At 30.6% G+C, this 23,275-nt stretch overlaps 1 protein-coding gene across 20 annotated transcripts in view; it reads right to left on the reverse strand.

Annotated features, from left to right (window-relative positions):
• Window positions 1-1,690: 1,690 nt before the first annotated feature.
• LOC131946920 (calcium/calmodulin-dependent protein kinase type II delta chain) overlaps window positions 1,691-23,275 on the reverse strand; it is a 121,839-nt gene continuing 100,254 nt past the window's right edge. For 6 of the 20 annotated variants that reach the window (XM_059307948.1, XM_059307944.1, XM_059307952.1 and 3 more), the window contains 8 exons: window positions 14,496-14,576; window positions 13,400-13,426; window positions 11,142-11,192; window positions 10,790-10,865; window positions 10,499-10,593; window positions 9,354-9,422; window positions 6,553-6,667; window positions 5,447-6,168 (listed from right to left, as the gene is read on the reverse strand). In XM_059307948.1, coding sequence (XP_059163931.1) covers window positions 6,048-6,168; window positions 6,553-6,667; window positions 9,354-9,422; window positions 10,499-10,593; window positions 10,790-10,865; window positions 11,142-11,192; window positions 13,400-13,426; window positions 14,496-14,576 — 635 coding nt within the window. In that variant the 3' untranslated portion in view covers window positions 5,447-6,047. Of the gene's footprint in view, window positions 6,169-6,552; window positions 6,668-9,353; window positions 9,423-10,498; window positions 10,594-10,789; window positions 10,866-11,141; window positions 11,193-13,399; window positions 13,427-14,495; window positions 14,577-23,275 lie in introns of all 20 variants that reach the window. The other 14 variants (XM_059307964.1, XM_059307959.1, XM_059307962.1 and 11 more) reach the window with 6 other exon arrangements.

Consider the following 23,275-nt stretch of genomic DNA (forward strand, 5'->3'; position numbering starts at 1 on the left):
AGCTTGTATGATCCAGAAAACAACTGGTATGAGAGCCATTAAACAGCTTTTAACAACTTTTTTAAGGTGCAATATCTATGGTTGTGTTGGTGGGATGATGATCAAAACTTAGCTAAATTTTGACCTAATTCGTATTACAGTGCAACAATATCCGAATTTTGGTAGCTTGTTAGCTATTTTGTTAGTCATTAAAAAAATTAATTCAAAGATTAACATATTCAAAAACAATATCAAATATAAGGATAATTTGAAGATGTCCCACCTGATCAGTCAGACAAATGAAGTGAGCTGGTGTTCACAAATGTTTTCAAACCTTAGAGCCTAGTAATGATGATAATAAAGTAAGGTAGAGATTCCTCTTTTGACCTAGTGATCCATTGGGTAGTTGAAGCAGAGTTCATGTTTCTTGACCTCTGCAAATGCCCAGCCGCCTTTACTTTCCCCAAAGTCAGGTACTCATCACAGCTGGGTGAACGTCCTACAGTCACAATACTGAACTGAGATCCGAACTTTAGACCTTCAGGCAAGCGACCAAACCCTCTACCATTTGACCAACATTCCTTTTAGGGAGCAAAAGCTTATGTGCAAATTATATTTTATCTGTGTGGTACCTTGAAAAGACTTAAACAATGTTATCTATATTTTTAAAGATGACAGTGCAGTAGGTTTGCAACCACTACGCTGCTGCGTAACCATACAGCTTAGAGGAAACATTGCATTCTACCATGGTGTCCTTCAGTAAGGGGCAATAATAATGATTGAGCTTATTAGGCAAATTTTTTTAGTATTGTGGGGTGTGACTTAACAAATGGAATGGAAAGAATTAAAGTGGGGTGCTAATTGTTTTTAAATATTAAATTTAAACTTACTGTTTTAATATTTAAACTCCTACATTTAAGTAGAAAACAAAACATATAGTCTTGTTTATAACAACAAGCTTTTAAATTCACTAAAAATAAGAAAAGAAACTTTCATTCTTCTGATGTAATGGTAAAAAGAGTTGATCGCTTGTAAAATTTCTAACACCTGTGAAACACAAATTAATTTGTAATTGTTATTTCCCTAAAATCTAGATTTATGTGCAGGTAATTTAACAGTTTAGGGGTCACTATTTTTTGTACACCATTATATGTGTAGTAGACATTGTTTAAAAAGTTACTAATTATGGAGTCAATAACTAATAGGTCTACAACAGTGATTTACAAATTCTGAGGCTCATATGTAGATGTTGACTCTAGGAGAGACCAGCTAACTTTTACAAAAATGCTCAATGTTTCTAAATAATAAAATATACATTAATGAACAGTAAATACATGTCTTAAAAACTAAATTCATCTAGAGACAGTTTAAATGGATGTTTACAATATATTTTTCTCCAAATGTCTGATGTTCTTATTTCCTTTATCAGTTTCAAAACTGTTCAAACATAGTGGTTCATTCATTTAAGATGTAGACCAATAAGAGTTATGGTAAATTAGTCATTTTGGGTTAAAAAATTATATTGTATGGGTTTTTAAGGTTAGGTGAGTTACAATATTTTCAGGAAGGCATAGTGAAAACAATTTGGAAACTCATTGCCTATACTCGAATCAAATTCTAATAACTGCTTTTAGGGATATGCCTGACACACAAAAATACTCTCACAACATAAGATATCTTGATTATTTAAAAAAATAAAAGAAAGACACCATCAGTTTAAAATGATTTATTTTGAGATAAGGAACACTATATGTAAAGCGCTAATTAATTAATTTAATTGTCTGGCTTTGGAATAGCCAGACAGTAGTGAAAAAAAAAGTTTCTAACAAATGAAAGAGACTATAAAAATTCATCATACAGGCACATGACAAACAGGTGAGTTGGGGAGAGAGATAAAGAGATCTGATATTTTCAAAATGTGGTAAATAGTCATAATTAGGTTTATGCATTTATATTAAAATAGTATTCTTATACATATATTGTTACTCGTTGCAGAAAAGGTTTTAAGAAAAAACACTGGTAGAAGAAAAAGACATTAAAATTTATTTTCTTGAAAGTATTATGCATTTTACACCAAATATGCTTATAAAAAGAAACTTTTACTAACAAAACAATAAAATGTTCAAGTAATATTTATTTTAAATATGAATGTGAAAGCTAAATAACTAGCACTTTTAAAAACATTTTCTTTTCTTTTATGTCTGTCTTAGTTCTAAAATGAATTGATAAATATATTTTTGTGCTAAGAACAATTCATACTTTGTAAGACACAACAACTATACAATTCCCAATGCTTACATTAAAAAAGAGTTAACGAAACAGAAAAATACCCCAAAAGAACCAACGAGGTCAAATTATACTATACAAGGTATGTGCAGGAATTAGATGGAAGAAGCAATGAAAATTTATAAAAAGAATACACAACACCCTTGAGCACTGCAGAATCAATGATTAGACAAACAAAAAAAAATCAATAATTCACTAGACACACATCACAATACATTGATGAAGTTTTAAAAAAAGATAATCTATAAAAAGATTCAAGTATTTCAGTTGCATGGAAAAAATTCAAAGAATTTTCTTTCAACCCAAATATGATGTATTAATTAGAAGATGCTTAACTACCAATTAAACATTAACCCTAATTATAATTTATAGTGGCAATAAATTTCTAGATTTCAAAACTCTTTTTTGCTTCTAGAGGGAATTCTAATTAGAAATTCGATATTTTATTGATAACATGCAGTAAACTCTTCTAGTGACTAGAGAATAAATTTTTAATGTTTCGGTCATCCTAAATAAATCATTTTCAATATTTGCAATTTTTAATCTGCTTTTGATTCAACTACAAGCTAAGAAAATAGTGATGATTTTCTTTTGTGAAGTTGACAAAAAGTTTAAATTCATTTGGCTACAGAAAGGACTAATGTTAATCAAGTGATACCGAATCAGTATTAATAAATGCTTTTTTATTTCCAAGGGGAAATAATAATTTTTTAAAATAAGTTTTTTTATATCAGATAAAAGTGAAAATACTGTAATAAAATGAATGAAACATACTTTACAAATTTTCATGTAGTGCAACATATTTCTGGAAGAAAGTTTTGAAAAATCACAAATTAGAATCTGCATGCAGTCGATGATAGAATTATAAAAATAAGTTAACTACCTGTAAATTTAAACAGCCTACAAATACAATGTCATATTCAGTATTAAATTATTGATGAAAATCATAATTGTTGTGGAAATTTAGAATTAATTTACTAACATATTTAATAAATTAATTTTTTAAAATAGTAAAACCATGTATTCAAATTGAGTAAATAACATTCCTATAATTAGCAAAATAAAAAAATTTTAAGTTCTACCAACAATTAGTACAAAAGGGAAAAGAACTACATTTATTTTTAAAATTTCAACACAGTTCTTCTTTTTTGAATGAAAACTTCAAAAATGAAGAGTGAAAAGGCAGAAGGACAACAAAGACAGGTAAAGTGAAAAGACGGGGGATGCGACATTAACACTATAAATAGGCATATAATAAAATGTTGGGTTAAAACGGTGGTACTGAAATTTTCAAAAATAACTTGCTTTAACTTTTAAGTTATAAACAAAAAACCTTTTCAGTCTATAATAAATAGAAGTGCAGAATATATATAAATATATGTATATATATGAATATTATAATATAGCTTTATCTTTTTTATCCAAGATAAGATATAAAGAAGTCTACAGGTATACAATAGTATCAATAATAAATATATAATGTTAAATATTTCTCCACTCAAATTAAAAAAAGGGTTCTACAAGCAAAATAAATTGATTAAAAAGCTGGGCTTAGAATGATGTCACAGTTGAAAGATAATTAAAGTTGAAGAAATACATATAGTGCACAGTGTGATGGTATTGGTGACAAATATTGAGTTGAAAAAGAAAATAAAGATATTTCACAAAATCTTCATATACAACCATTGAATATATGTACATGGATTGTTAAGACTTAATTAATATCCCTCACATAGTTAAATGTTTGTCACAGAAATCAAATTTAGATAGCACATACATGGGTAAATCCTTTAGTTTCAAACAGATGCTTTTCCTACAAGGTCTAAAAATGTTGCAACAGACTTAAAAATTATGCTTGTTCTATCACAGCTATATACATCATGCATCAAATATCACATGATAGGAAACTAATTTTATGCACTTTCTGAATGTGCTGAAAAAAAAAGATTTATTCTATGGGTCTACTGTTTATTTTAGACTCATAGAATTTCAGACACAGTTTCTTAACACAACTTTCTTAAGAAAAAAAATATTTAAGTATGTGATAGTTTGTGTTTAATTATTCTAATCTATTCACTCTGTTATCAAGGTTTAAATGGTAGACAGGTTTCACTGTTGTTAAAAGATACTTATATTTTTAAAATAAATAACAAATATTATATTTCTATGAGATAATAAGAGGTTAAAGATGATGTTTTTAAAGATGATTTTTTTTAAAGCTATGTACTTTTACTTTGTTAATGGTTCAACCATCATCCCTCTGTATTGTAGAATTCCTCATGTCTGAACATATAGCCAGTTTTAACTCATAATAATAGTTTTTTTGAAAATCTATCACCTTGCTAAATAGGAATGTGGAAAAATAATATATGAATAATATTAATAATAATAATAAAAAGACAGTTTCTTTTATTAAATACTTTATTAAGAAAACTTAATTTGCATGAAACAGCTAAAGCTGGACATGGTTAGAGTGAACCAAAGTTCTAGAGTCTAGCAGTGGACCCTCCAGTACACGAGGGCCTGTTACATAGCCAATGTGATAACGACGCAACATGACCATTAACTAATCTAAATAAATTTAAATAAAGATATTAGGGTACAGATGACATTGTAATAAAATATTGCAAGAAAAATGTACGAGTATGATGAAAAAATAATTTTGATCATTTCCAGTAACAACTTCTTGATCAGTGGCTATTAAAAATGAAATTTGAAAAATGTTTATCTCTGTAGCATAACCTAGCTAAAATACCGACATTTTAAAAATATTTTAGTAAAACAACAAATTTTATATACTTTTATTTTTAGATCATAATGTGAAAGAGCAAATTTTTTAAAATTTAAAATATCAACTAAACATTGCTACAACAGTTTAGAATAAACACAATTTCTCCAATTAATTTATATTAATTTTTAAAAGAAAACCGATCAAGTTGACAAGATACAAAATCACACCAGTTCACGAAGAAACTAAGCTGTCAAGATCCACTTGGTGGATCATGTTCCACTTGGTGGATTGAGAATATGCATATTACACACCAAAGTAACAAAACTTGCACACTGAGATGTACATACAGAAATGTACACACTTCATCATCTCATAAAACACTCTGCAAAGTTTTGACACACAAAAAAATGTATAACACAGCTCTTGAAAAAGTGTAAATTATGTTGTTAATTTTTCCCTTTCACATAAAGAGGAAATAAAAGTGGTGATTTAAACAAAAAGATTCAACTTTACAAATGAGCGGTAGTAGCAAGATGCAATTCACAGCAGATTTCTTGCAATAATATTCATAAAAGAAAAAAAAAACACAACTGAAGAGTGCATTCCAGAGGTTACATTCATGCCAACATAGAAGTTGTTCAGTGTGCAGTCAAAAACAAGCGAGAATTAAAAAAAAAAAAATTAAAGAAATCAAAGTTGGGGGAAAAACTGATGAAGGCAGTTATGGAATAAAAAAATAGCTCCACACACTGTAAAATCATACAGCTTGCTTCCACTGTACCCCACGAACTAATGGGCACCTGCATGCTGTTAGGAAATGCACAGTTCATCACTCTTGTTATATTTTTGTTTATTTAAAATTTGAAAAATGCATTTATTATATGCAATTAACAATTGGCAGACACCTGAAGGTGCGATACGCCACTGGAGCCACCAAACAATTTTATTAGACATCAGCTGTTCTAATAATGAGCTTCTGCAGTGAGCATACAGTTAATTGAATATCTAAAGAAAAATATAATCATTAAGCTTTCTTTCTACGTCATCAGAGTTATTTCCCTGTCTCTGTTGTTGGTGAGCCTGACCGGTGGAAATGCACGTTTTGCCACTTGCCGTCTTTTCGCTGCCAAATTCTAGTCTCTTCTGAGTGCTTGGTAACAGGTAGCCCATTTCTGAAAGTATGAGATACACTGGTTAGCCATGAGACTAAAAATATTTTATGATCTATAAGCCTTTATACTTACACAATATTTGTTTTTTAAAAAGCACTGACTAGAATACTCAATATATTACTCAAAAAAATATTTTTTTAATATATAAAATATGGTTTTTAAAAAGAAGGCTACATTCATTTGATTTCTTTACAATATATATTTTGTTAAATTTCTTTACAATATATATTTTGTTAAATTTCTTTACACTATATATTTTGTTAAATTTATTTACAATATATATTTTGATAAATTTCATTACAATATATTTTGTTAAATGTCTTTACAAAACATTTTATCTAGTCGTTTCATTTATTGTGACATTAGAAGGAAAATTTAAGTTACCTGTCAATGAATTGAGTCAACCTGACATACGCGATGCAGGCAGCGTCTTCACCTAGCAAATGAACATGTGGGTTGAGTATACTTGTGTTCACTGGCTTGCTATTTTTAGACAGCACTGAAAGATTTTAAAATAAAAAACATTGGTTTTTAAACAGCATTTGAATACATGGTTAATCAACAAACACACAACAAATGACTAACTGCTAATGTGTGTTATTGACCGATTAAGCACTTTAACCATTTAAATATGTCCTTGAAAGCAGGAGATAATGTAACTACCAATCCAACACACAAAAATATAATTTTCATTGAAAGGTTAGTGTTGGTTAGTTCTCAGCAACTAATAATCTTGAGACTAATTAATGTTATTTTAATATTAATTTTTTAAATTAATAGTTGGTCTTGTTTTTTTTAATTGAATTATAAGATGATCTTTAGATAATTTGTTATGCTCATGCAAACTATTGTAAGATGCACATATGGAAGGAGATATTTAATGGTTTCAATCAAATATTACCAGGCTTAACTCTAATGGAGTATTTTATATGATACATTTAACCACAAGTTTATTCTTTTTATATTCTTATTTTTTTTTTTTTTGCTGTGTTGTTTCACCCCATCTTACTGTTGGCTGTGTTTCTACTTTTAAATTTGAGTGATTTCATGTGAGGACCACAGAATTAAATGAATATTTCTTTACAGTAGATGCTGCCATTTGGCTTAGAGAATCAAAATACATATAAATAAAATCAAGGAAGTATTGCTACACCCTCAGTAAACAAATATACAAAATGTTCCTTTTTCAAAATGAATGACAATTGAAAAAATGCTAACACATAAAATAACTGTTTCATTAAGTAAATACCATAAGCAAATGGATTTTATTTTATGACAGATAAAAAAATTATTTCAAACACTTAAACTAATTAATATTCAAATATTTTATGAAAAAATGTTATTTATGAGGTTAGTAAACTAATTCCATTAGAGTCCATGGTACAATCCCTGGTCAGAGGAATAATTCATTAGTCATGCTAATTATGCCAGTTATAAACAAGCAAATCATGCTGAAGCCCTATATGGTTAATTATAGTTGAAAGTGCTGTGTTGAGCGTATGGCAAATTGTGTACTGGTAACAAGGAAGCTCCACAGCTGCTGTTTGACATTTTGATTGTTGTTTGATATTTTAGATGTCAATGGTTTAAAGTTTCAGATGATAGCACATGTCATTTTACCTTTCAATAATCAACATCAATCACAGATCAAATATGAAAATATATACATTGTTATTCTAAGTTGACTCTGCTAACACCAAACAATGCCAAGTACTAAATTTTAATTCTGATGATAGGTTTAACATCAAGAAATGAGTAAAGAAATGAGAGAAATCATGTACTCTAAAAATTAACCTATGTAATTAAAACAAAAGCTGTGTGAGTTAGGTATAATTAATATTTGATCAATATTAGGTTGTATTGATCTGATGATGCAATAATTAGCAGCAAGAGGTCAATGAGTTTATAATGTTTTGATTCAGGAAAAGATTTGTTTTAAGATAAACAACATTTAAAGTTAATAACAGAAGATGGTTCAATCCAATGGATTGAATAAGCTGTGCTGGAAAGGGGAAATCACTGAGACACATGTCTATTTTAGCATTTTAGAAAAAATATTTCCAACTAAAATGGTTTAGAGTTAACAATCCATTTGTATAGGAAAAAGGATTTTATTTTCTTTGGAACATGGCATATTTTTAACTAGTTAATAAGATAAAAACTCATTCCTTAGACATGCACAAATAGGATGTTATTTAGGAACCTTAAGAGTCATGAATTTCCTGTAGATAGTTACCATGGAAGTACCTAATCCACAGTTGGTGAGGGGTAAGATATGTAAGCTTTGTGAAAGTATGAAGCAAGCTGAGAGGAAATTAATAGTCGTCTTATAAAGCCACAGGATTTTGCTGTTTGTGAAAAGCTGTTTTATCTGTGCAGATAAACCTTGCTTTAAGATTAACTAAATCAATAAAATAATGTATTTTCTTTTCTGAAATCTATACAGCAATTTTCGTTTTACGATTATGAACAACATTAAAAAGAATTAATGTGTTAGGTAGATGTCCAAAAGTTTAATGAATAATATTAGTACCTGTTCCCAAATATTAAACTACATGAACCATCTATTTCTAATCATTTGTCAACAGACATTCTCTACACTACGAGGAGTGTTCAATATTATCAAAAAGTTTTAATAATTCTTCTTCAACATGAACAACTAGTATTTAAACAAGTTAGATATAATATATTTTTTACGCTGATTTCTGTAATTCTTGTAATAGATTTTACAAGGTATTTATGCTTGGAACTATAGTATTTAAATACTATATTTTATTAAATAACAGCATTATATTCTAGTGAAAAATTTTGCAACATTGCAAAACATGATGATAGCTCTTTAGCAGGAGATGTAAGTTGGACTGAAATCTACCCTAGATAATTATAGCTACACAAAAAGTGAACGGTAAAGATCAGCAGAAAAACCAACATAGAGATCAACCATGAACACTCCCCAACTATAATACCAACTATATTTATTTCATAGATTTAAGGGTAACATTTATTTTCTATATTTACACAATATTACTAATCGTCCAAACATATTACATATTTTGAAAGAAATGGTTTCTCTTCTACAAGTTAGCTTTGAGTGGACTTTTTCAAAAAAAAAAAAAAAAAAAAAAACGTTTAGGATTACAATTGCAAATTGCAGAGAGAAAAAAAGGAAATTCATAGATAATTACCACGAGGGGGACCCTCCGACCCATCCCCTGACATGGCTGGGTCAAGAGAGATAGTTTCTACAGCATTGGCTGTAATGAAATAGACAATGACAGATTTACCTACACCGTTCTTTAGTTTGATTATAAACTTTACTCCTTGATTTATTTACATTTAATACCATTCTTTATTTACAATGCTGAAATATTCAATATGACCTTTCAAAACAGAATAAAGCAAATATTAATATTGTATCTTTAACAGATGATGTATTTAGCTATGTAATTTTTTTTCTATTAAAACATAAGGAAAATTAATGTTTAAAATATATGTTTTTCTTGATGAAGGCATGATTTATTTATGTTAATCATACATTCCAAAATGCATTTTAAATTTGTTAACAAGTTTCACTTTCACATTCAGGAAAGCTAATGTGGAGGTGGGTTTAATTTTACATTGTTAGCAACATGTTAAATTAAACTGCTGTTCACTGGTTGCAAATCCTTAGGTGTTCCAAGTTTATGTGGTTTAAATTTTACATCAAACATTAAATTTTACGTCAAACGGGATTCAATTACAGCTTTTATATGGCGATGTTCTTTTTATGAAATCATTAATGTCTGGTGCAATAGATTCCCAGGGCACAGTCAGAAAGTAGGTATTAAATTGCTAATGAGTTAAATCAGCTTTCAGGTATATTATATGAACATCACTACCACTTGTTCAGATAATGGTTCCCTTTTGCATAACAACATCGTTATCCAATGTTCAGATTTTGGTTCCTGTGTTTACATGCTGCTGCTTGAGTAACTATAGCAACAGTGGTTGCTGTTTATAGCCTTCAGTTTATTGCTCAAAAAAATTGACATTTATTGATCAATATTTATTCTTTACTGGACAAATAATACAATCAATAAAGAATTTTTTAAAAATTCTGGTTAATGAACAAACATTGCAACATTACAGCAGTGAAGTTATAGTTCAATAAACACTGGACACAATTTTAAGGCAGCATTTTTTTTTTGCATAGTTACAATGTTTATATTCTAAATGTTCAGCTTTAATATTTCTTAATATAATATTTAAAAAGCATTAAACTATATTTTAGAATTTAAAATTTGACAAACATAGAAAGGCTTACAAAACAAGTCCAGTGCTAAAGACTTACCATGATCAAAGTAAAACTTATGGAAGTCCAAACCAACAATTAGATTCCCTAAGGCTTCAGGTTCAAAGGAGGTTAAATGAGGATCCACTAGCTTCCTGTTCAGAAAAAAAAAATGTTTTTATCAAATTAATCATAAAAACTTTAAAATAAAGAAAAATCATGCTAAGGTGACTTTGTAACAATTTATACGTTATTAAATGAATGGTAGTTTCAAATAATTTTACGAAGCAGCAAATATTTATTGGGCAAAAATCAATTAAACTAGACATAAAATACACCACAGTGACTTACGTATACTCTCCGTAATCTCCGCTTGTAATTGCCTGCAGAAGTTGCTCTGTCAGTTTTATTATTTCCTGTTTACGGCCTGAAAATAAAATTCCCCAAAATCAAAACCAAATTTTCTTCAACACATCACTAAACAGGTGCGTGACAGACAAACAGGTGTTAAAGAAATTGACAAGAGTAATTTTTCTCACTAAAACAAGAAAAAGCTTGTGTGTACATATATAACATTGGCTTACTCACAGCTTGTTATGAGTGAATTTAAAAAATAAAATACATATAGACTATTACAGACTAATGTATTATTTTGTTTGAAAAAATCTGACTATTTATATTTTAGTGTTCTCTTCTTTCTTACCCGGATGTTCTTGACTTGTGGATAACATATTAACAGATACTTGATACACCCCTAGGGAATTTCGCTATGTTAAGAATTTATGTTCATACGTACTTTTCTTCTATATCTATTTTGTATTACATTTTTAACAATAATAGGAATAAATGGGCAGTTATTATATATTTCTATTTAAATATTTATTTTAAAAAAAAATAATTGAAGCTCGAGTAATATAAATGAAAACTGAAATGCATTTCTACAAGCAGAGTTTTTTTCCTTTAAAATAAATGAGTGGGTTGTTAAGCTCTGAAGCATCAACAGCATGTTTTCTTTAATTAAATACAATATGAAGTTTCATGCTCTTTTTAGAATTCCAGCACTCTTGATGAGAACAAAACAGCCAGGTTTATAACTTGACGACAATCATGCACAAGCCATACTTAATTAGCAATCATTCACACTCACGTTTCACTGACACAGGTCAAATACATAAAACCCATTTCAACAGAAAAATAATCAAATGTACGACCAGAAATTCTGGTTTAAATTAATAAAGAAAGATTAAATCTTTTCAACTTGAATAAAAAAAAATTAATCTTGTTTTAAAACTGAAATAATATGTAAAAAAAAGTGTGATTGTAATCTAAAAAATGTGAAAAAGAAGAGCTAGCATCAGCAGTCTAGAATTAGATGCACATTTCCTGGCTGAGGCACACTAAACTTTGGGTTTAAAATAGGCTACTATAATTTTAGACTTAAAAACTGACTCAAAAGGCCTTGTGTATAGTTTTTGAATCAAAGTACTACCCCTAAGTAATCTTAGACACAAGTATTTGAGCTTTTGTATAATTCAACTACCATGTACTACTCCTAATGGCCTTGAGTATAATCTGATATCAAAGTAACTGTAATATCACTAATGGTTTTAAGTATAATTTTAAATCAGAGTACTGCCTCTATATTATCGTTTTATAAATGATTTTAGACCTAAGTAGGCCTACTACCACTAATGGCCTAGAGTATAATTTTAGAACCAAGTACTGCCCTTAATGACCTAGAGTATAATTTTAGACCCAAGTAATGCCCTTTATGGGCTAGAGTATAATTTTAGACCCAAGTATTCAAGTAATGCCCTTTATGGGCTAGAGTATAATTTTAGACCCAAGTAATGCCCTTTATGGGCTAGAGTATAATTTTAGACCCAAGTAATGCCCTTAATGGCCTGGAGTATAATTTTTGACCCAAGTGCTGACCCAAATTGGCTTGTATGTAGGTCTGGTGCAACTATAGCATGTGCCCTACCTGTTCCATAGCTATGACACTAGATAGCCACCCTCACCTTAGCTACACCTGACAGTTAAACAATTAGAAAGCCCACCCCCACCTCATCCCAGAGAAGCCAATGATGGGCCCCCTTAACCACAGCTGTAGGCTATCACCAGTTACATCAGTAGGACCAAATACCCAAGATGCATAAAAAGATCAAATTGTAAGTGATGCATAGAAACATCAGATAAATTAGGGTTGTTAAATTGAGAAGAATTAAGGACTAGCAATGACTGAAGTAGAAGATTGTAAGTGTTTAGATATGTGCAGTATATTTCTCTATTTAACAGTACTAAAATATATTTTGCTGCAAAAAAGCATTCTAGAGTAAGCTAATCAATTTTTTTTAAAATAAATGAATTAGGGAAAGAGATATTTTTTGGAGAAATGTAAAACTGTTAATTTAAAAGAATTATTATCAAAACAAAAATCTAGCTATAACAAATGAAACAAAAAAATCTAGATCTAATTTTCTAAACTAAAAAAATAAAATAACAAAATTTGAAAATAACAAAACAAAAGATACATTTTTAAAAGTATGATGTAGGCATCAGATGCTACTTGGTTGTGGGAAAGGGCAGTGGTCGATTTGTAAGGCAAGTTTTCTTAGAATGTACAAAATACAAAACTGAAGTCTACAGTCATTAATAAATGAGGCAATACACATGAGAAACATAATTCATTACTGCACAAATGACGATTAGCCTATGTTATACAATTTTTTATATTTAATTTTGTAAATCGACCACTGATTTTAAAAGTACCAATATGATGCTCAAAAACTAAAGATAAAATGAAAGGGCTCGGTGTCACTGTTCACATCAATGCAAGCAAATCCAGTTAGAGGACTTTCGCATGGATCTACTAAGGAGGTTTGGGATCCTAGAATGTATTATGAATAATGCGGCTAAATGATAGGACAGAATCACTTCACTCAAAGCCTACATACTTACTTTCTAGGTCACATTTGACTGACACAACTTTAAAGAACAAAATATGATACAAAATATATTAACTAGATACTCTGTAGAAAAGTTCAACTCTTTTTCATATACATTCCAGAAAAAAAACTTATTATCAAGTCAGGCTACAGTTATTTATTTTCATTAAACAATAAAGGTTTTGAAAAAAATTAGTTAATGATCTGGCGCTGGTTATATTGTTTTAATTAAAAATTTTATAATTTTAGTTCAAAATAATTTCATTTTTCACACTTTTTTACATTAGAAATTGATGTAAAATAAAAAGGAGATATATATACTTTCTGAGGTATTACAAGATTAATATTAATTGATTTCCAAAAAAAGTTTTTTTGTAATTCACTTGGAAATGAGACATTTTAAAAAAAGCACAGTAATGTCTGTTACTTTGATCAATTTTTTAAATTAATTAAAATAAGTTTTATTTTTTGTTTTCTTCTTTTAATGCTCACTAGAAAAAGGGAATTAGATTGCCAATTTTTTCATCAAGAAATATTTTACAATAATTTGATGCTCTATCATACTTAATGTCATTGAATATATTTAATCACAGTACAGTTTATGAAGCAAAATTCAAGTTTTGTGAGACTGAGATGTTTTTAAAATTAAAATGATGCAAAATTTAGTATTTCATGTGGTTGTTTTTTTTGTATATTTTTATTTTAAAGGGTGTAATTTAAAAAAAAGAAAAGAAAGAAACAGAATAACTTAAAAAATGTCAAGATTGTCTAAGTCCACTTCAAATAACTCTAGAATAAAAATGAAATATGCACTAAAAAAAACCGCACAAAACAACACACACATTTCAACTAGTTAGCCATTTCAGACTACTAGGGCTGGCATTATTATACACTCAGCTATACCCTTCTACTTATCTTATCAACGAAAAGCCCATCCTATGTGCGCATACAACTTTTACAAATATTTGTAGTTGTGTGCAGGTTTAATTGAAGACAACATTGTTAGAGAGCAGAATAAACAATATCTACTAGTTTCTTGAGATTTGATAAAAATTGATTTATAATAATCATGATTTATACATGTCTATAAAGAATTGCTTGAAAATTACCTTTTGAATCTTCATCTTCGATTGTGTTACTTTCTGTACTCTCTTTAATAGCATCATTCTTCTTCACATTCAAACTGCGACCTGCAAAGTGTAAATAAAATAAATAAAAGCCTTTGTGATTCAGGGTAGAATGTAGAATTAGATTGTATTCGCATATCACTATATTAAATAATTAAAATTCAAAATTAAATTACAAAAGTCATGATGTGATTAACTTTGCCATAAAAATATTAACAAGATGATCATGGCCTTTGAAAAAGTTTGCATTTAAATATTATAATACATCAAAATCAACCAAAACAAAAGATTTGGAAATATCCAAATAGCTGAATTCAAGTATTAATCTATTATGCTTAAATAAAACAAAATGTATTATAGTAAAAATAACTTCTAAGTTTTATGCCCCCTAATCAATATATTTGACAGAAAGGAGTGTTTTTTTAAAACTTGCAATATGTGAATTTGTATAAATGTAAATTAATTACATTTTTAAATCAGTTAAGTCGAAAAATAATTCTGACTTAAGTGGAACGCTAAGAAAACATGTATTTTATATGATTGGATTTCAAATTTTAAAAATGCAGCTTAATGTTTAAATTTGAGTTACCTCAAAATTAATGACAAAAATAATTAGTAATTTCTTCACAAGCCATTCCACTAAAAACCACACAGATTTAAAAAAATAAAATAAAAAATAAAAACCAAATCAACACTACTTCTAATAGCATATAATTATTATAATACAAGCAAGATAGTACATAATAGTAAAAATATCCCTTTGCTCCAGTTGATTTGCAATATGGGTGATTTTTTAAAAATTAATTATTTTTGGACAGTCAAAATCAATCTGATGGCTTCATCATATAGAGGTTATGTTGATATTTTTGTCTAAAATACATGATGTAACCTTAAAAATTTCTAAGATTCAAGTATTGTAGAGCAGTTATCTGCAGGCAAGAATACTAAGCTAAGAAAAAGTAAAGTTATAATTTTAATGTATGGAAAGTGAGTTAAGTAAAAAAAATTGTTTAATTAAATGAGAATGTTGTATTCCAAAATAATTAAAAAGATTCTACAAATGTCTGCGTTTACTAAAGCTGTACACATGAAAGTGTGTACTACAGCTGTACTCATGAAAGTATGTACTACAGCTGTACACTTGTAAGTATGTACTACAGCTGTACACATGAAAGTGTGTATTACAGCTGTACACATGTAAGTATGTACTACTGCTGTACACATGAAAGTGTGTACTACTGCTGTACACATGAAAGTGTGTACTACTGCTGTACACATGAAAGTGTGTACTACAGCTAGTTGCTGGCTGCACTTGATATTCCTGGCAAAATAAATTGTAAGCTAAAGCAAAAATCAATTTTTATCTCAGCAGAAGATAGCACTGACCTCATGAACTTTTGGATGAGTAATTATTGCCTTTTTTCTCTAGTGCTTTTTGTTTTGTTTCGTTTTAAATTCTTTAAAAAAGTATGATTACATGACATTTTTGTTTATATTATTTTAACCAAGCATAGCTTGAAATATCTAAGCCATAAAGAAAATATAAGCATTTTTTCTATATAAGAAAGGTCAGAAAAAAATACAAAAGTAGAAAATTTTATTGAATTTTATAATTTTAAAAACTAGCTGCATACATTATAAAAAAAGCATAAATTGATAAGATAAAATATAGAAGCTTTATTTATTCTGAGTATAATTTAAATTCAATAAAAATAATAGGCAAAAATCAAGTTTATTAACCCTAAAAATAAACATTGTAATAGCTTAGCAGTCATGTAAAAAAAAATTATTAGAAGAACAATTCCACCAGCAGTTGGTAAAGAGTGTAAACAGGCTTACACTAAAATAATATATACGTCTTCACACAAAATTTTGACTGTAAAAACCAATTTTTTTTTAAATTATGACTTGTTTTTACACATATTTTAACTTGGAAACAGCTGAATTTGCCTAAAGTTGAAAAAAAAATTCACTGTTCTTAAAGTTCCAGTGTATTTACAATCAATTTTCAAAGCAATTCTTACAAGCTGGTTAGTGAAACAATGGTAATTGTTGCTTTGAGAAATAGTTAAATAAAAGGTAACCGAGATAACGGCATGCTATTTCAGCACTGCAATAAAGTATTTTTAATCAATCATTTCAAGAGGTAAATATCACAACAGGCCCTAGTTTTTGTTGTTACAGAAGCATTGGTTGTATTACAGCTTGCAGATGTTAGGGGGTATTTGTGTAGTTAATAAATAAGTGTAATTTCACTTGTAACTCAGGACATAAATTAAACCCACAACCAGTGTTATGTTTATGTCACATGTGCTGTCCAATTATTAGAGTCAGACCTCCATCAAAACAATGTTTTAAAAGCAGACACTTTAAAGAAATAAAAATGTTATTTATTGCTAAGTTAGTTCTGCAGTTTATTAACAATAGCATTATAGTTTAAAATAATCTTTTAACTTATTGGCAACCGTTTTTGCTGACATCCCATCCATTTCAACTAATCTGGTTTGTATAATTAGACATACCATCCATTTCAACTGATCTGGTTTGTATACCTGGACATCCCATCCATTTCAACTAATCTGGTTTGTATACTTAGACATACCATCCATTTCAACTAATCTGGTTTGTATACTTAGACATACCATCCATTTCAACTAATCTGGTTTGTATACTTAGACATACCATCCATTTCAACTAATCTGGTTTGTATACAGTTGATGGCCAGTTGGCCAGAAAACCCAACGACCCACTGACTACCCCAGCAAATGTGGTTGTGTTGTGACATGCATGATGCTAATAAAAATTGCCTCATGCTCCGCCTCTCCCCTCCCTACCTTTATTTAACATCATTATCTCTCAACAGGAAGTTTTTTTTAATGAAATTACATTGTTCATTAACCTATAATTTGCATAACTGCAGTGAATCACAACCTGATATTTCATGATTACAATTAAAAAAACTTAATTATACTACACGCAGAAGGTATGTTGTATTATCTTTAAAGATGTTGCTTGATCTAAAAATAGTTTCTTATAAGAAACTATTAGAGTGACTTTCAAGTATTATAGATTGTGACATACTGTATTGCTTTTCCTAATTGTATCATTAGAGAAATAATTAGATAATCTGTTTAGCTGATAATATGATAATAGTAATCACACAAAATAGGAGGAATAGCAATGAGGAATAGAATATTTTTGCAGTTCTTCGATTAAAGCAAAAAAATATATATATATATCCTTCTATTTCTTATATTCACATAGTTTCTAACCCTAAAGTTCAGAGTTAAAACCCCAGGCAGATGAAGTTTGTTAACCAAGGACAGCAACCCATCTAGGAGAGATAACTCCACAGGAAAACAACCTTGCAGATTGTTCCTCAGATGGACAATGGCCATGGAACGAAATGAATAAGAAAAGCTGGCAGAAGTTGGAATCAACAGGCGACGTGACACATATTATATTGACACGTATACTTAATTAAGTTGGAAGAAATCCCCTCCAATATTAGAATTAAGAAGAAAGAAAAAGCTAGCCTTGGGAAAATATTTTTGTTGTTTACCATCCACAAGATGCATAGATATCACATCATCTAAAATATCTTTGTCCATCCACTTGGTCCATTAAAGTAAAAAAAAAAGGGATCTATAACTCAGTAGCACTTACAAAAACAGCAGCAAAAACAAGAATTATTAATATCAAAGATGGCACAAATCTTCCCTCTTAATCCCCAACATCAATCAGCATAGATTAGAGTGCATCTCCCATTTCCCCCAAACAAAACTATACCCCACACAGAACAGGGCCCAACTTCATATTCTAGTCACCACCATTAAGAAGCCCATGCTAAACAATTGCTCTGGACAAGAGGAAAAAAAAAAACCCCACACAAGAGATGGTCATTACAGAAGCAATTTGTGCCTGGAAGTCTGCATTCAACAGTTTATCAGGCTGACAAATGTTGTTTTCTGGACAGTGGCTCTGCCATTTATACAAGCTCAAGTCCATTTTCTTTACAGAAGAGCACTTTAAAACAAAGCAGGAAGTATTGTATGTCTAGATCTATCTTTTTAATTCGATTTGTATACGTAAGTAAAAGTAAAGTTCCCTTTTCAAACCTGATGGTCTATAGGGCAAGTGAAGTAGAGTTCACTTGTTTCTGTGACCTCGGCATATGAAGAGATAGTGTGGTCAGCACTATGCCCAGCCGCCTTTACTTTCCTTTGTATATGTACACCTACATAATTATATGTATTTTTATGTTTATAGCAGAAATTATCTTACAATTCGATTTTAATACAAACATTATAATACGTGTGTTTATGTTTAAAGCAGTAACTAACTATCTATGAAGATGATATAAATAAAGTATCATCCACGATCATGCTGATACAAAGCAACCCTCGGGGCAGGGGTGAGAAAGTCAACCAAGGTCCACGGTGGCCGGCACACATCACGTGATATTGATTTAGGAGTCTCCCAGCCCAAGATAAGCATCAAACACGGGGATGTCTGGGCCACAAATTCTCGAGCCCAATCACAGAATCCACAGACATAATCACGCGACCTTAAAACTAGGCCCACATCAGGTACTGTCCGGCCGGAGAGGAATTTGAATGAGACCAATAAAAGTTCTCGGGTCACCCGGGTCACGCCCTGTCATTCAACTCGGACACTGTTCCCAGCCTGACCGGTGAAGAGCTTCATCACATTTCATCAGAGCAGTGATAGCTAATTCCAAGTTGAGAAGAATATATGAGCGTGGGCGGGGATAAAAATAAGTTGTCTGCGATATTTTTAGTTAAATAAAATAGGTGGGTTTTAATAATAAATAACTGGCTTTAATAATAAATAATTCTAATAATAGCATTAATCTATAGCAAAGTGTAATATGTCTATCTATAACACATCTCTATATAACTGTAGTATTAGCCCAACATTATCCAGTAGAGGGCATAGGCCTACAGATGTGAATTGTTTTACAGTCCAACTGAAACATATTTTTAATTAAAATATTACAATGGTCTCATAGGTAAGGAACTAACAGGTAAAAGCTGTCGGGCAAGCAAAAAATGACCAACCTTGATGTGATAGCGACTTGTGAAACAGGTGTTTGAACCCAGGCGCCGCATGCCTCAGCATGCCATACCGCATGGACATTGTGTTCCTTTTTTTTACCGTACGGACATTTTATTGTTAGTTAAGTCTTCCGGAAATAATAATAAACCACCTGCACTGAACATCCTTCAAGAACATCCGTATATTAACACAACTTTTGCCAGCGATTCTTTAAAAAAAATTCCATTAAACCACACCTCTATGTTTTTCACTAAAACAGAATATATTCGCACAATGAAACGAATCCAAATCCAATATGTGAAACTCTTGTTTCACGAAACCTGTCAGAACCACGCACGTCCAATCAAGCCCCTGAATTAGTTTCCCCGCTCTTGAATACTCAAGTTATCCACCTTTAAAATTTGATGACGTTTGAGTATGGCTTACATCTGACGTCACCAATGAACACGGTGGCTCGCGACTACGTAACAGACTTGCACACAGCCCTCGGCGCGGCTCACAGATTATCAAATATCTCGGTTACACACCAGAAGTGGAAAGGGAGGAGGGGGGAGTGGGGGGGGGGAGTTAACGGTTTTGACGATATCCAGACCCGACAAATCTGTCTGACCCTATGGCTAGTAATGGGGCAGCTCGTGTAATAGGATCAAACCTCCGCATGGGTTTGGTCTGACGAGCCAAACAAAGAGTTCGTCAGACTACTTGTACAAGAAGTGGCTTCAAAGTTTACTGTCACTTTAAGTAGCAGATGATTGTCGCCATGAAACAAACGAAAAAAAAAAACACAATGAAAAAAAAACACCGGCCCGCTATCCAAGACAAAAGGAAAATCGATACAGTAGAAAATATCACAGTACAGTCTAAAGTGTACAGTTCTTTTTTTTAAGTAGCCTGGAAATGTCTATTTTTTCTCAGAACAAAATAACGCTACCACGGTGGCTATTGACATGTAGTGAAATAACAGACACGCTGTTTCCATAATGAAATCATAAAATACGTGTGTTGTATATTAAACGACGTATCTCTAACGAAGGTATGAACAATTTTTAAAGAGAAAGAAAAAAGATCACGTCCATCCACCACTAATAAGTGACCACCAGTTGTGTGTGGTCAGGACGGACAGTCCAGCCCGAGGGAAATAAGTATTCCATTTAAGCCGAACTGCTGAAAGCGAGGAGAAGAGGTTTTGTCACACTGAGTATTTCTGCCCGCGTCGTGTGCTCGGTTGCTCTCTGCCACGAGATATATAGGCGATGAATGCAATTTTAAATGGTATAAGAACAAGCGTTTACAATATTTACTGTATACACGTGTACATTTATAAACTGTAAACATTTGTAATTTCGGCAAACAACCAGTAGCAAGGGAATGAATTTTAAAAAGAAAGATATACTGCAATGATGAAAATAAGATTTGTCTATTGATGAAACAATTTTTTTTATGACTGAGGAGAATAGTCGATGGCCACTGAACAATAAACAATTAGCAAAATAAAAGCTACTTTCTGAAAGAATGTATTTTGCCTTTGTGAAACATTAATGTCATGAGCTAGAAACACGTTTGGCATAAGGTACCGGTTGGCAATTGATAGTCGTCTGCAGTTTAATCGATGAGTGCTGGGGTTGTGTGCAAGCTTGTTTTATGAAGTTAAAACAGGTTTCTAAATGAATTATTTTTTATAATACAATTTTTAAAAATTGAATAGTTTCCCCCGAAAAGAGATTCCTTTTATTAGAACAGAAACACAAAATGTATTGATGTATCTCAATTTTTACGAACGTTAAGAAATTTTAAACTCAAAAAAACTGCATTCACTTTTCGAGCAGAATACGGTCTATTTTGACCCCCCCCCCTTATATGGGACCACCACTATTTGGGACCACCGCCAACTTCTAAAATACCTCATGTCGAAGTTATAAACTTCTAGCACAAATAGCCATTAATAGACATAACAAAGCCATTTTTTTAAGGATGTCAGACAGATTAGAAAATCTTTTCACATAAAACTGAGCCGTTTATCAAAATACAAAACAATATAACTACGGCTTTTAATTAGAATTTTTTTTAAACGTGATTATAACTATGTGAAAAAAAAACTCTTATTAGTCCACGATTGTGTGTAGTCTTACACAAAAAAAACATTGTTTAGTAGTATTTAAATCAAAGACTCGCATTATATTTCAATTAATTAAATTGCAACCCAACCTAAATTAGTTAGATCTATTTCTCTAAAAACTAATTGAACGCCCAGACCAAACCGATTAAACAATTACAAAAACGCTGAATAAGAGTTTTAGAGATAACTATTAAAATGGAGAAAAATGTTTGAATCTGTTCATTAGAAAGTATGCAAAGAGAAGGATAAAACGCAAGTAATCTTAGAAGTTGGATGTAATATTTATCTTTACGTATCCGAGCAAGCTTCCGTCTGTTTACCTAAAGTCTCCATATTGTTGAACAAATATCTCTTTATGATTAAAGATGTCTCTATCGTTAGACAAATGTTTGAGCTGGCGTTTGTCTTCATGGATATATATATATATAAATGTATATATATATATATATATATATATATATATATATATATATATATATATATATATATATATATATATATATATAAATGTATATATATATATATATATATATATATATAAATGTATATATATATATATATATATATATATATATATATATATATATATATATATATATATATATATATATATATATATATATATATATTTGTGTAGTCTGCACTATTCTTAACATCGCTAAACCAAAATATAAATAAGACAACAAAGTATTTTTGGATAAATTGTTATAGAAATTATCCCACAGTATTTAATATGACCGAATATTTAACTCAGCAACATGTCTTAACAATAAGCTAAAAAACAACAGCCCACTCTTGAGCCCACAAGTCAAATATTAAATAAAAGCACGCAGTGGGTGTAAACGACTACGATCAGCTCAGTGGGCGGGGGGAAAAACCCAGGCAATGCCCATCGATTTATATACACACGACAAACTAATAAAGGTAGTACAGCTTTAACCAATCTTAAACATCACGATAAAAGCAGGGAATGCCTCCAGAAATTTAATCAATACAAGTATATTTAGAAACATTTACTTAATAGTTTGTGGTGCGACTTCAAAGCGTTTGATTACTTAAATTAATGTCATCGTCGGTGTTAAATAGATGGTGGTAATTTTCAATTACAAGCAAGCGTAGGTGATTTAAATTACTATTTTGTAACACAACGCGCGTGCAATTTTTTTTTAGATGACAGAAATGAGTAGTGCAGCGGTGAATGTTACACTGGACGAACTCACAAGCGAGGGTTTCTCTGGTTGCTAGAAATGAGAGTGGTCTAGTGTTTGACCCGAAAAGTGGTTTTCTGTGTCCAATCAATGGAATGTTACTCCCACATTCGATTGGGGGAGGTGGGGGGAGCGGTGTGAGGGGAGGGGGGATGCGGGTCTTAAGAATAAATAAGGAAATGTAGATAATGATTGATCTCGGTGAAGTCGGCGAATCTTTGATTACAGTACAGAAGGGAGGAGAGTGGGAATCAGGTCTAATAATAAATAATCTTCTACCGAGTCTCACTCAGGCTGGTCAGGACAACCAGATCGATGGTTAAAAACCCTTACTACATACAACAAGCACGCTTCAGCCC

The sequence above is a fragment of the Physella acuta genome, unplaced genomic scaffold, assembly GCF_028476545.2.
Source record: "Physella acuta isolate Inbredline_101_S28 unplaced genomic scaffold, ASM2847654v3 ptg000575l, whole genome shotgun sequence".
Classification (NCBI taxonomy): Eukaryota; Metazoa; Mollusca; class Gastropoda; family Physidae; genus Physella; species Physella acuta.